Source organism: Seriola dumerili, unplaced genomic scaffold (assembly GCF_002260705.1).
Source record: "Seriola dumerili isolate Sdu_G_001 unplaced genomic scaffold, Sdu_1.0 BDQW01000393.1, whole genome shotgun sequence".
Classification (NCBI taxonomy): domain Eukaryota; kingdom Metazoa; phylum Chordata; class Actinopteri; order Carangiformes; family Carangidae; genus Seriola; species Seriola dumerili.
The window spans coordinates 678,150-693,069 of record NW_019174648.1 but is presented as its reverse complement, the minus strand read 5'-3'; the positions used below and the strand labels follow the sequence as shown (position 1 = coordinate 693,069).

Here is a 14,920-nt window from a genome sequence, read left to right as displayed (position 1 = left end):
TTGAAATTGATGTTTTCTTTATGATTTATAACTTTGGATTTTTGCCTGTTGAGAAATCACACACACACACACACATATATATATATATATATCTACTTCATGTGTGTGTGTGTATGTGTGTTTCCCCCTGCAGGGTGCGTTTGCCTACATAGTGAACTATCTGATGTACATCTTCTGGGCTCTGCTCTTCTCCTTCCTGGCTGTCACGCTGGTCAGGGCCTTCGCTCCATACGCCTGTGGCTCAGGAATCCCAGAGGTGAGGCTGCACTTCAAATGATCACGGGTCGTAAAAAGCATGATGATGATGATGAACAGGATTTGTAGCTGTACGTAAATTACATGCGATTCTTCTTCTTCTTCTTCTTCTTCTTTTTTTTTTTTTAGTCGCAGGAATAAGCTGTCTGTTTTTATGCTGTGGAGTGTTTGTAATCCTGCTCCAGCTCAGTTAGCCTCTGATTGTCTTTAGCTTTGTTTTTCATTAAAACACATTTTGTAGAACAGTCCTGCTACTTCTTCCCTGTTCCTATTACAGCGTCTATTTCCGCTGATTGAATAACATCCAACTCTCTGCTATCCCTCTGTCAGTGTTTGTTTTTTCCTCTCCTCTTGTTTCTTTGACTCATTTTCTGCGGAGGTGAAAAGCTGAAGAATTTTTTTTTATTTTTTTATTTTCCTCCCTCTGGAAATACAAGTGGAAAACCTGACCGAGCACAAACACATCCAAACTGATTCACCCGTTTCATATATACAGCTGAAAGCACACAAACACAGCTCCTTCCTGCACACGCACACGCCCTTCCCTCTCACTCTTCCTTCATTTTCGTGGAACTGGAGTCCCCTTCTCCTAACAAGCCTCATCACTGTAAGGTCAGACGGTGGTCAGCAGCCTAACGAACACCGGATTAACCGCTAATTAAAGGAAAATATCCAGAACACAAACTTCACTTTCGCTCCTCCGCTTCCATCGGTGTTTACACTCTCCTTCTCTCGGCTCGCATAAAGCATAAACAGACACATGAGTGCAAACACATCCTGATCCGCTCTGCGCACACAAACTAATCCGTGCGCAAACAAACACTTTCTCTTTTTCCTCCCCCCTCAGATTAAAACCATCCTCAGCGGCTTCATCATCCGCGGCTACCTGGGGAAGTGGACCCTCATCATCAAGACCATCACCCTGGTTTTAGCCGTCTCCTCCGGGCTCAGTTTAGGAAAGGAAGGCCCTCTGGTCCATGTAGCGTGCTGCTGCGCTAATATACTGTGTCATCTGTTCACCAAGTACCGCAAGAATGAGGCCAAGCGGCGAGAGGTAGGCCAAATGACGAGGGATGTTATTTTCAGTTTGGGATTTAGTTTTGCAGTTTTGGACAGATACTGATGAAATGGAGCTGGAACGCTAAGAGACGTTCAAACAGTAGATCAACTTTTAGTCGTGGTCGTCCGCCTGAAAGGAAAGTGTGATAAGTTATTTATCAGTTTGTTTTTTTTCCAATAAGAGAAAGATAATCAACCACGTGTCAAAAAACAAACGACAGGGAGAGAGAAAAGTCAAGAATATATATATATATATATAATAAAAATGCCTTTATTTCTCATCTCCAGCTGTGAAGACCTGCTGTTTGTCTCTGTTGTTAATGGAATATCTTTGTGTTTTTTTTCTGTTCGTTGGACACAAAAAGCAATTTGAAGACGTTACCCTGGGCTCTGGGATCTTTTTCTGGCCTTTAGAGAATAAATGATTACGCAATTGCACTAATGCACTGCTGCCAAATTTGGCCTTTATCACAAAAAGCATTGGGAACTGCCTATTTCGATGAAACCGGCCTGTTCTGACTCAGCTGTTATCCAGTAAATCTACTGTCTGAAAGAATGAATGTTCATTTAACAATAAAGACAATGCAGATTGCATTTTTCTGCAAACCACACAAAAAAAAAGTGACTCACACTGATAAAAAGGCGAAATGAAACAGTTCCTTCTAAACAAGAGTGAGATAACTTAAATCCTTTAGCTGATTAAAGTCGAATGTTTCTACACTGACTCACAGAAATAAAATAATAAGCTCCTTTCACGGAATCATGTCGTGAATTTCATCTTTGTATAAAGTCTCTGTTGAACTTAATTAAGATGCTTTTTCTTTTCTGTCTTGCAGGTGTTATCAGCAGCAGCAGCGGTTGGTGTGTCAGTGGCTTTCGGTGCTCCCATAGGAGGAGTCCTGTTCAGCCTGGAAGAAGTGAGCACAGTTATTTACTGACCGATTAACCACTTTTCAACCGATTAACCACTTTTCAACCGGTAATCTGCTGTCTGCATCTGTGTCGACTGATGCTGAGATCTCAGACACCAGACCGAAAACCTACAGCAGTTACAGACAGAGTTGATTTGATCGCAGCGAACAAATGGAATCTGATTTTTCTTGTGTCTCCTGCGTCAGAGCAATTCGCTCAAGTGCCAGTTATTTTAATCACTGCCAGATAACAGAACTAATCTGAATGGGTTTTAATTGCTCTCCAGTTCTTGTTTAGTTTTCCTTCGAATACGTGACTCTTTGCTGGAAACCGCACAGCGCTGGCACCTGAGACGAATATAACAAACCATGAAGAAATGTTTGCATCTTGGCAGCTCTGTAATCCGTCTTCAGTAAAACGGCCGGGGAGCTGTTGGATGAGGACACTGGGACTTTTTTCTGTGGGCACTTTGACCACATAAGTTTGGAGCCAAAACCTCTCAGCTTTCGAGAAGTTCAAAAATGAAAGAACTATGCATGTAATTATTATTTTTTTAAGCGAGTGAATTTATCAGATTTCTTTTTATTTATTCTGGAAAAAAAAACATGATAAACGGAAAGAGATTGGGAAACCATAAAACATAATAGACGGACAATTTATGTAGAATTGTCCATTTATACTTAATTTATAATTGATTGTTGTTTATACCACTAAGTAATGTAATGAAAGAGATCCTAATCTTAATCTACAGTTTTTCACATGTAACTGTTTATAGTCCTTTGTGAGGTTTTTATGACACTCGGAGCTCCTGCCTCCTTTTTCTAATATTATTCATGTGGTAGACATTTGTAGACATTTATATTGGCAAAGAAAAACCAGGTTTCTCTTCTTTATCATGTTAAGGTGTGATGTGCCTCTCTCTCTCTCTCTCTCCTCCAGGTGAGTTATTACTTCCCTCTGAAGACTCTGTGGCGCTCGTTCTTCGCCGCTCTGGTCGCAGCCTTCACCCTGCGCTCCATCAACCCGTTTGGAAACAGCCGCCTGGTGCTGTTCTACGTGGAGTTTCACGCCCCGTGGCACCTGGTGGAGCTGGCCCCTTTCATCCTGCTGGGGATATTCGGCGGCCTCTGGGGGGCGCTGTTTATCAAGGCCAACATTGCCTGGTGCAGGAGACGTGAGTGGTGAAGACATGGTGAAGTCAGACCTTTCTTTCTAACCCCACTTCACCCTATAAATCAGACGACTCTCTCTCAATCTTTCTTTTCTCCAGGTAAAACCACTCGTCTCGGTCACTACCCCGTCATCGAGGTGCTGGTGGTCGCCGCGCTGACCGCCCTGCTCGCCTACCCGAACAGTTACACCAGGATGAGCGGAGCTGAGCTCATCTCGGAGCTGTTTAACGACTGCTCCCTGCTCGACTCCTCTCAGCTCTGCGGCTACGAACAGGTCGGCTTGTTGAGTGTGTTTGTGTGTTAAGACTGTGTGTGTGTGTGTGTGTGTGTGTGTGTGGTTTAAGTGAGTAAATAAATTTGTGTAGAGAGAGAGAGAGCGGGCAAGTTTGTAAAGTTTTCCATCATGTTGAGCAAATACTTTCAAACATCTTTTCTGCCTTTTCTTATAATAATAATGATAATAATAATAACTTTATTAATATAGAACTTTTCTTAACAAAGTTACAAAGTACTTCACAAGAAAAAAGTAAAACAAAATTAAAGAAAAATCCAAAGTAACTATAAATAAAAACATTTCAAATCAACGTTTTGCAAACAGATCTGACAGTAAGTGAAATGAGGCAATAGAATATATAAAAAACAATGATTATGGATAAAACGATATAAATAAAACATGTATCAGCCATTACCAAAGGCTAAGACAAAGAAATGCTTTTTAAGAAGAAATTTAAAGGAGGTTAAAGCCTCGACCTTGGGGTGAACAGCAGGCCTCCTTCTGAAGATCTCAGTTCTCGGGGCCGTTTAAAGCCTTAAAAATCACATTTTCAAATTAATCCGAAATGTAACGGATCCAATTTCTTGTTTCTGCCCGTCCTCTTATTTCTGTTTCTGTTTCTGTCTGTCCGTCCTTCATCTCTCCGCACACCTCCAGCCGGCCAACACGTCAGAAACAGGTGTAGGTAACAGCCTCGCAGACCGACCCGCGGGGAAAGGCCTTTACACCGCGCTGTGGCAGCTGGCCCTGGCCTTAGTCTTCAAAATGATGATCACTGTGATTACCTTTGGCATGAAGGTTAGTGGAAACACACTCGCGCACACATGCAAACGTTACAAGTTTTGTGTCCCCGCGGTGCAAAGTGTCAACACTCTCCTCTCCTCCTCTCTGTCATCCGTGAAGCATTTTCTGTCTGACGCTGTTTTGAGTTTCTGACAAACGCGGCGTTCTCTGTGAAATTACTACACGAGCAGCTGTCTCAGAAACGACTGGAACCAGTTTTGTGGTCCAGTCGTAGTGTAACTGAACCTTCTTTCTGCGAGTCTTCGTGCACTGAGCGACGCAGCAACATGACTCATCATCATGTGGCTCGCTGCAGGATCGAGGTATCGGTAGAAATTAAACGCCCGTGGGCTTCACATCCTGATCTGGAGTTCATCTTGGATTTAATAACATCCACACACTTTCTGAAGCCTGAAAATAAATGCCCCGCCTTTCTACTTGTTGTTATGAGATTCCCAAAGATTCATGTCCCTAAAAACCCAAAACATCCTCATCACTTTGTGTCTCATTTTGTGCATGAGAATCAATAAATCTAATTAGATCTCACCACATCAGTGTTTAACTTCCTTAACTTCTTTAACAACAACATTCCTCCCTCCAGGTCCCCTCCGGTCTCTTCATCCCCAGCATGGCCGTTGGAGCCATCGCCGGCAGACTGCTGGGCGTCGGCATGGAGCAGCTGGCCTATTACAACCACGACTCCTTCATCTTTAAAGGGTGGTGCTCGCCGGGAGCCGACTGCATCACTCCGGGGCTGTACGCCATGGTCGGAGCCGCCGCGTGTTTAGGTGAGACACGACTGACGCGAAGCTCATGGGTTGGTGCTTGATTTGTTTGAAAGACGCCCTGAGAGGCGGGTCCCCGGTTTCGACTCCCTGTCTGCCAGACCGTTTGCTGCATGTCTTTCTCCTACTCTGTCCCTGAATTTCCTGTTTGTCTCTACTGTCAAAATAAAGGCAAAAAAAACGAAAGATGGGCGATGCACAATAAAGAAACTTGATCTTGGTCACGATTAGAGGATGAGATCATTTTGCCCGAGTATTTAGACGGAGTTTATCCCGAAGGTAAAGCTCCAGAAAGTAACCAGAAATCTACCATCATACACGCAAACAACCCAAACATGGTGTCATGGCTTCCCGCCTCAGGGGCAGCGTGAGGAGCTCAGAAGCAGCTTGGAATAGATGAAAGGACGCGGCGCGGTTGTTTTGGGCATTTGATCAGGATATTTTGTGCACGCCTCTCTCCGCGGCGGTATCCTTCGCACATACAAACGGGAACATGCCAGAGGGATTGAGATTACATGTTCAGTCTAACTGAGGAATGTCTCGGGATGCCCAGGGAGCAGATGGATGTGGGTGGGGAGAAGAATGTCTGGACCACTCTGCTCACTTTGTTCCCAGACTCAGTTAAATGGTCTCAGATCGCTGGGTGAAGGGAGACCTTACACTCATTTTGAATTATATTATTAACTTATCCTGCACAAACATATATAGAAAACAGCAACAACGAAAAAAATCTTCTGTAAAACACGTGACAAACAGGTTTCACGTGTTTTACAAAATCAGATTTCCTTCTCCTTAATTTCAGCGCAGAGGAGCTGCTTTATTCTCTCTCGTTCCAAGATATATTCACTCATTTCTTGAACCTTATAGAAACTAATTCATCTCTATAGGGAACTGGTTGAAATATTCTCACTGCACTGACATTTTTCTTTCCATTTGTTTGAGGAAAATAAGATTTTTAAGAGAGAAATACAGACAGAAACGAGTTTTTCTGCCGTGTACAAGAAATTCAAATTTATAATTCTTTATATTCTTTTTTTTTTTTTTAGAGTTAATTCTTAGACATCACATGTCAGAATGAAATGTACACATTGTCTGAAAGTCTGTGTTAAATTAAGTGTCACAGCATGCCAACCAAAACAAGAGTTAACTGTTACCATTCCCTGTTATGGGTGTTAAATCCCTGAAGTGTTAATGGATGAGGAGAATAAAGTGTCCACTTCTACTTCTAAGAAAACAGATAGATGGTGTTTTATATAAGACAGATGACTTTTAAATTCTTACCATGAGGAGAGGCTTTAAAATACTCAGGGTAACAAGCCAGATTGATCCGCCTCTTACATCTGGGACAAAGTTTAGGGAGGATTTTTTATTTATTTATTTATTTATTTGTTATTTCTGAAATATGTCGCTGATATGTCTGTCTTAGTTACAGTACATGCTGTGCTTTACAATAGCCTTTGTGAATCCCTTTTAGTGGAAGTGGCCAAAAAAAATCACTTCCAGAAAGGAGCAGATCTCAGCTGATTTTAGCAGAGCCCAAATATCTTATCCACTTTCCTACAGTATGTGTCCCTCTGTTTGTAATTTCCTAGAAAAAAAAAAAAAAAAAAAGAAAAAACTCCCAACAGTATTTAACCAAAGGCCATTTGTGTCCTTGACTCCTAAATTACAAAAGTGCTGTTGCTATTCTGGTCCACGAGACACTGTGATAGTATTTATATAATATATCATAGCTGGTTTGTGGTGCTGAGAGCATCCCGAGGGGAATACTTGCTTTTCTCTTTATTATTGCGTCATTCATTCACGCTTAAAGGTTTTATTTTTGGCACTTTTGCTTTATGTCAGCTCACCAAAGCAAAATCCCGCCTCGGATATTTTCTGTAATAAATGTAATCTCACGTTAGAGTCAAGATTTATGACGTTATTGCAGTTTTAATGTAGTTTAATGTTGTAGCTTCTCTACCAGCCTCTTAAACAGGCAGCTCTTATTATACAGTATAAGGGACAAAAAGTTCCTGCCATCACTAAGATAGATGGAATACTTTTATATGCGGTGAGTAATTTCAGGCTTTGTCTGTATATTTTTCTTTTGCTTTGAAAATGTTGATTCTAAAATAAGAGACGACTCTGTTAGACGCGGTCGGACAAGATCTCCTAAATAATCTTAATTCTCTTGCTGAAAGACATGTGAAGGCAAACAACAAACATCAGGGAACAATTCTGAGGAAACATAATCATCTCCATTTTTGCATTTTTTTTTTGTAGATACAGAGCAACAAACAAAAGGGAGTTTGTTTTCCTCCCTTTAAAAATAGATGGGTATTTAACTCTGACGATGAAAGTCTTTCACAGAAGGTCACAGAAGAAGAGAACCGTGGCATCAAGTTAAAAGTGATCAGGGATCAATAAGAAGAACAGAAACTAAGCGTGTAACCTCCCAGGCCTTTGGACGCCTATCACATTATAATCTGCTCTTTATGCTCAGATGGATCAGACGGTTTTATGAGTCACGTTTGAGTCACATGCGGTTTGTCTCCCTCCAGGTGGAGTGACTCGTATGACGGTGTCGCTGGTAGTCATCATGTTCGAGCTGACTGGCGGGCTGGAGTACATCGTCCCCCTCATGGCCGCCACCATGACCAGCAAATGGGTGGCAGATGCTTTCGGGAGGGAGGGGATCTACGAGGTGAGGCGGACGTGGTTGTTGAAGATGTATAACGACGTGTCCGCTGGAAGGTCTGTAAGACTGATATTTACTCGTGCGTGATCTGCAGGCTCACATCCGGCTGAACGGTTACCCGTTCCTGGAGCCAAAGGAGGAGTTTGACCACAGCAGCCTCGCCGTGGACGTGATGAGGCCCCGGAGGTCGGACCCCGCGCTCGCCGTTCTCACACAAGAGGGCATGACCGTCGGGGAGGTGGAGGTATGTACACACACACACACACACACACACACACACACACACACACACATGCACATAAAAGATCCTAACACGCTGGAACGCAGCAGCAGAAAAGGCATAAAAACACACGGAAAGTACATGTGGTTATGATAAACAGAAAACGTGCAGATATGAATACAGATAAATACACCTGCAAAAACATGTTATCTGCGTTTACTGTGAAACGGCGCCGTGCCACAGGCCACGTTGTAAACTTAACTGCTGACAGCTGCAGTAATGCTCTCTGAGCACAAGGTCCATCCTTCCTCACTCGTAGTTTGCACGATCTGAGGGGACGTTTGACGCATATTCCAGTTTTATTTGTAGACGCTGTGTTGTTTATAACGTGTGTATTTGTCCTCAGGCCTTGGTGGAGAGCACACACTACAGTGGCTTCCCCGTGGTTGTCTCCCAGGAGTCCCAGAGGCTCGTGGGATTTGTCCTCAGAAGAGACCTGCTCATATCAATCGGTCAGAACTGTGTCTTTTTTTACGCAAAGACGTATTTTCTATACGCTGCGATGTAATGTTGTTTGCCGTTTGCCTCACTTTAATCGATGAATGTAACCCGCCTCTCCCCTCAGACAACGCCCGGAAGCGTCAGGAGGGCGTGGTCAGCGCCTCCCAGGTGGTCTTTACCGAGCATGCTCCTTCCCAGGCTCCCGATGCCCCGCCTCCGCTCCGCCTCAGAGGAATCATGGACCTGAGCCCCTTCACGGTTACCGACCACACACCCATGGATATCACTGTGGATATTTTCAGGAAACTGGGGCTACGCCAATGTCTAGTTACACATAACGGGTGAGAGCAAACACACACACACTTCATTTTTCACCATAAAGGAGAAACCCCGATGTGGTCGACAAAAGGGAAGACAGGTGGGACTGATGGATGGGAGGAGAGACGGGAGGACCACACTCCCACTCTCGTGGACATGAAAGCGAGACGTCTTCAGGAAACGGCGCTCGCGGAGGGATAGGAAGGGGTGAGGGATGAATGTGTAGGAGAGCCGTGGTCATGCATTAAAGGAAAAGCAAAGGAGGCAGAGAGCAGTCGAGGAGGAAGACACGGACGGTTTAATGGAGGGAGGGAGAGTGTGAGAACTTTACTCAGGACATTTTTTTTCAGAGCGCCTTTCAGACGTGGTGTCTGTAACGTTGCTGGGTTCATCTGTCTGTTTATGTAACGGCTTTTGGGCTTTTATAGATAGGTCTTCCTAATGGAAAAACTTCCATGTTGACCTGATAGAGACGTTACAGTGGCAAAGCTTGCATCATTTTCAGCAACTGCACAAGACAAACAAGCAAGGAAATCTTCACATTTGCACATTTCTGTAAAATAAAGACGTATTTTGAGACGTTTCAGCTCCGCAAATGTTAACGCAGCGCGGCGTGAGCTGCGCAGTTGGGGAGAAACCAAGACTAAAGCTCCTGCGTTCACTCAGTCATTCGAAAACAGAGATAAACTCTGAAAAAAACATTTACCAAAACTTTCTTTTTCCCCCCTTTTGTTTGAAATCGTCCTCCGTCCACAAAAACCACCTCCAGCTCCACCAAGGCCAAACATTTCACACACACTCCAGCTGTCTGTCAGACTTTATATTTGTCTCTCCGAGGACAATCAAACAATGTTGGTCGGGAGAATTAAATTCAGACAGAGCAGAACAAAAGATAAAACCCGCTGAGAGCAATCGTAATCAGTGTTTCATTCATTTTTCCACTTTGTTTCCCCGCTGTCTGTTACGCAAACACACACTCGGGGCGTCGCTTGTTTAGATGGGAGCTCTGACATGTTCAAACACTCAGCTTTTAGGGATTTGGAAGTGGAATTATGTATATTTTCACGAGTGTAGAGAAACAGTGTCAGTTACCCACACTGTCAAACACAAGCCTATAATGATACAACTTGTGGTTTCTCTTTGTTACTTTCTCTCCCTCGTGTATACATATACATTTATAAATCCATTTTTCAGCAGGAACGTCGCCGTTAACTCGAGCGGTGACAGTTGGACGCTGATGTTTCCTGGACGAAAGAGTGAAATCTGAGAAGAAAAAGAAAACAGTGAAAAAGAAAAATGGATGAAAAAAATTCAGAAATCACCTTGTTTAGTTAAATAAGATCATGAGGTTTGGTTTGATCAATAGGTCAAATGAAAAGCAGAGAAAACCTGATGATACATTTTTTTATTTACGCTCTTTATCCGATTCCGTGTGCACTGTGTGTTGTGTTAACTACATAAGGGCAGCTGTGTAATCAGAGGGTCGCTGGTTCGATCCCCAGCGCCTCCAGTCCACGTGTTGAAGTGTCTCAAATTGCCTTTGAGTGGTTGATCCAAGTAGAAAAGCGATATATATAAGTGCACGCCATTTATATAAGGAATACGGTCCCCCCCCCCCTGATGACATCACTATGACATCATCAGGGTCATTTATTCAGACTTAAACAGGCTCCTTCCAGAACCACAGAAAACATTACGCAGCTGTTTTCACACAAAATCTGTAAACCAATCAGATTCTCAAAACTGTCGCCCCCTGCCACCAGTTAGAGCTGATGTGTAAAGTTTCCCAGTGCGGCTTTAAAGTGTGTGTGTGTGTGTGTGTGTGTGTGTAGCCTCGAGGTGATGTGGACTTGTTGTATCAGCAGTAATTCAAACCAAATCTTTGAAAAAGAAGAAGAAGAAAAAAAAGAAAATCAGCCGCTGTCAACAAAACCCTCACAAGTGCCCTTCAGTTCTTTTGGGGCGTTTGGAGGCTCCTCTCCACCAGAGCAAATGAGCGATTTAAGGTTTACTCACTGCCTTGCCTATGGGCACTTGTGACAGCCTACACCGCTGCTGAAAGGCTGTTGACAGGCACAGCGACTTCTGCGGGACTCGCACATATTTGCTTCAGCTGGGCGGCTCGTCGGCCAACAATAGATCCCGAGTGAATCCACGTGTGACAGGAAAATGGAAAATATTTTTTGAAGAATCACACTTTCTTTTTCTTTTTTCTTTTTCTTTTTTTTTTTTTATGGGACAGAGGGTAAATAGGAACAAGGGGAAGGGTTGGAAGGAAGAAGGGATTGAAAATGGCTGAATAAAGTTATTGTCTGTTCTGCAGAGTTTGTGTTTTCACGCGAAGCTTTAAAGCCGGTGAATCACTCACCGTCTGGGAATGAAGATAGTTTGACACACACACACACACACACACTGACACACACACACACACACACACACACACACACACACACACACTCAGAAAGGAGAGACCTTGAGGCTACGTGAAGTGCAGCGCGTGACCTCTGCGGTCGTCTGTATAAGATGGGTACTGTTAATTTCATCGCTCTGACTGGCAACAAAGGTATTTTCCCAGACTGTGTAGTTAGTATCTTTTAGTTGAAGGTCGACTCGCCGTCTAGATGACGTGTCGCTGTTTGTTCTCGGAGCTTGAAAACCCTCTTTGTCTGTTTTCTTTTTTAAATTAAGTTACAATTCATTTTGATGTTACAGGAGCTTTAGTCAGAAAACCACGACAGACATCACGGACACATCCTCCCTGCCTCGAAAGCTTGTTTTTCTTTTGTTTCCTGTTTTCACTCTCTGACTCTTTTGATCCCGCTCACACTTGTCAAACTCTCATTTTTCAGGCTTGCATGTGCGAACAAGTGTCAGTTAATGTGCATTCGCCCGAATTCTTCTCTGTTTCACCAACAAATGCCTGCAGGAGAAACTCCGGGTGTCTCTTTCTGTCCACCTTGCGGAAATATTTCAGAGTTTATTCTTTGTTGAAGGAGGAGGCTGGTGATATTCTACGTTTATGTTATTGCTCAACAAATCCCATGATAAAAGAACAATGACCTACTCTGTCTTTCAGCAATTTCTGACTTCCTCCTTCTGTCTGCGGTTCTCAGCCCCGAGCGAATTGGCTCCTGTCAGGCTGTAAATCTTTAAAATCATAAATATATACTTTCATTTTTCTGCCTCTGTGCCGGCGACAGCCAGAGCCCTCCATCCGTCCGTCCGTCTGTCTCTTGCTCGTGGACACGATATCTCAGAAACGCCTTGAAGGAACCTCTTCAGATTTGGCACAAACTTTCACTTGGACTCAAGGATGAACTGATTAGATTTTGGTAGCTGAAGGTCAAAGGTCAAGGTCACGGTGACCTCAGGAAACACACAGCAATTATGTCAAAATTGTATATGACTCTGGCTAAACAGGATGTAATCTGAAACTAGTCCCGAGTGGCGGAGGGATATAGTCGTGAGCCGATAGTTTCTTTTTTTATTTGAGTAAACTTTAAACTAGCAGAAGCAAATAGTAAATTCTACAGGGACTATTTTCTGCGGCAGACAGTGATGGTGCAGCAGGACAGAACATGTTGCATTGACTCAAACACTGCAGCCTTTAAATTCTTCTTTTACAGCTTTTAACCTAAAACTATGTTGCTGTTGCTGAATTACAGCCGCTGTAGCCACAAGTGATAACCAGGTAATTGTTTATGGTAAAATGCGGGTGCTAAGGGTTTAAGGCAGCGGCGCTCAGCTGCTCCTTCAGCTCATATCTTCCTGTGTCGAAATACGAATACTTCCTTTCATGTCCCCGCATTTCTTCTCGGAATTCCTTGGAATCGCCCGACCGCGTTGAAGCTGTCGCTGTTGTTGAATTGGAATCAAATGCTGTGGGAGTGTTGCGAAATTAACGACTTGCACGTCATAAAGAAGCTTCTACCTCCCGTTCCTCTGGACGCATGAACTCCAGAGGAAATAGATTTTGACTTTTATTTAAGCTGACGTAGGTATTTGCTTTCGTTCCTGACCCTCCTGGCCGCCGCCGTGGACGTGGTTAGCGGTGAGGTGTCAGCTGGGATTGTCTCCGGTGTGATCACGGCCGCTTGTGCTTTGCCTCCCTCGCTCTCTTAACTCTTGTGTTTTTATGTTACTCTCCTCCCCTGCTGCGAGCCAGGTTCCCTGTGGGACTGTAATGTAACTTAACGCAGCCAAAGTGTCGGAGACGAGGCCAGACCTTGGCCCGATGTATGTGTTTCTGCTTTCTGTCACTTCTTTGACTTTTCCATGACGAAGCAAACAAAGTATGATATGAAGTAATCTGCCTCCCCCCTCCTCACGTTTCCTCTCTTTTCTCCCTCTCTCTCTCTCTCTCTCTCTGTGTGTCACCAGGAGGCTGCTGGGAATCATCACTAAGAAGGACATACTGAAACACATGGCGCAGATAGCCAACAGAGACCCCGACTCCATCCTTTTCAACTGAACTTCTTCACCCCTCCTCCTCTTCCTCCTCCTCATCCCTCCATCCTCTCCTCTGTAGACCGGAGGAAAAAGAAGACACCAGCTCGAACGGTCGAAAACGAAAACGCACTTTTTACCTCTTCAACTTTAAAAAGCTGTTTAGAGAAAGCCAAGTAAGTCGAGCTCCATTTGCACAGGTGACGAGAGAACATTGAATTTTTCTTTTTCTTTTTTTTTTTTTTTTGAGTTGGAGACGTTTTTTTTTGGCTTTCCATACGCGAGTGCACCACTCAGAAACAATGACTCATCCTCACTGACACCACTGGCCCCAATTTCATGCTCGATACACATGAGGAACAAGTCAACGGAATATTTCACATTCGCTGCTCTCGGCTTTTTCTCTTTTCAAAAGAGAGAGAGAGAAAACTCCAACTCAAAGGAGGAAAAATTCTCCCTCCTCCATTTGCCGTCTCGTTTCTCTGCTACACCTGAGAGAGAGAGAGAGAGAGAGAGAGAGAGATAATCCTCTGTTATACACGCTGACAGGAGACGAGGTGGAGGAGGAGGAGATAAAGACGTCGGGGAAGATAAAGAGGAGGTTTGGGGAGCTCCGTGCCTGCCCTCCGGCCGTCACTGCGAGCCCAGGCAGAGCACTCCGAGCTGGGCTGATGGATACTCGGACACCTCCACCCCCACCACCCTCCTCCTCCTCCTCCTCCTCCTCCTCCTCCTCCTGTGAGCTTTCCTGTTGCCCCAGGGGGTGAAGAAGGATCCAGGAGTGTGAGAAGAGGCTCTAATACACACATACTTACACTCCATAAAGACGTGGTGACAGCCTGGGAACCCTCCACACAAATGTCTTTTCTTTTTTTTTGTCATAGACGCTTCAGATTTGTGTGATACGGCGTGAGACTGCAGCCTGGGAACTGTGCAGTGTTGTCTTGCCATACAGACTCTCGGACTGGCAACGTGACAATCACACTCTTCACACATACACATAGACAATGCTGCAAAAAGAAGAAACCATGTCAGGCCTTATGGAAGTATTTCTGGGCTGAGCTGTGGAAGGGCTAAAAAAAACAAAAAAAACAAAACAAGAAATGAAAATAAATAAAAAGAGCGAATCATGACACATGAATTAATTTATGTAAATGTAAAATTGTTTGTCCCACTAAATTATTTCACTGACTTAAATGGGTGCTTTGTCTTTGTTTTTGTTCGTCTTGGATCCTCATCATGTGAACTGATCTTTAGTGCTGAAGCGTTTTGGTTCCAAGTAGAGGAAACATCTGGTTTTATAAAGCACTTAATCTCTTATTGAATATTTTATCTTCAGCAAGTATTCTAAAAGTTATTTATTCCTTTTCCTTAAGAAAAAAAAAAACTAAGCCTAAACAGATCCAATGAGGAATCTGGGCTACAGCTGAAACAATTAGGTGATTAATCAATTAGTTAATCTACAGAAAATGAATTTTGCAACTTGTTTAATAGTCACTTAATCAGCTGATTCAT

At 43.6% G+C, this 14,920-nt stretch overlaps 1 protein-coding gene across 2 annotated transcripts in view; it reads left to right on the top strand.

Annotated features, from left to right (window-relative positions):
* clcn5 (chloride voltage-gated channel 5) overlaps positions 1 to 14,596 on the top strand; it is a 31,846-nt gene extending 17,250 nt beyond the window's left edge. For both annotated transcript variants that reach the window (XM_022761282.1, XM_022761284.1), the window contains 12 exons: positions 134 to 256; positions 1,103 to 1,309; positions 2,151 to 2,231; positions 3,166 to 3,400; positions 3,497 to 3,672; positions 4,330 to 4,470; positions 5,057 to 5,243; positions 7,784 to 7,926; positions 8,015 to 8,164; positions 8,547 to 8,652; positions 8,766 to 8,982; positions 13,340 to 14,596. In XM_022761282.1, coding sequence (XP_022617003.1) covers positions 134 to 256; positions 1,103 to 1,309; positions 2,151 to 2,231; positions 3,166 to 3,400; positions 3,497 to 3,672; positions 4,330 to 4,470; positions 5,057 to 5,243; positions 7,784 to 7,926; positions 8,015 to 8,164; positions 8,547 to 8,652; positions 8,766 to 8,982; positions 13,340 to 13,430 — 1,857 coding nt within the window. In that variant the 3' untranslated portion in view covers positions 13,431 to 14,596. The remainder of the gene's footprint in view (positions 1 to 133; positions 257 to 1,102; positions 1,310 to 2,150; positions 2,232 to 3,165; positions 3,401 to 3,496; positions 3,673 to 4,329; positions 4,471 to 5,056; positions 5,244 to 7,783; positions 7,927 to 8,014; positions 8,165 to 8,546; positions 8,653 to 8,765; positions 8,983 to 13,339) is intronic.
* Positions 14,597 to 14,920: the final 324 nt, after the last annotated feature.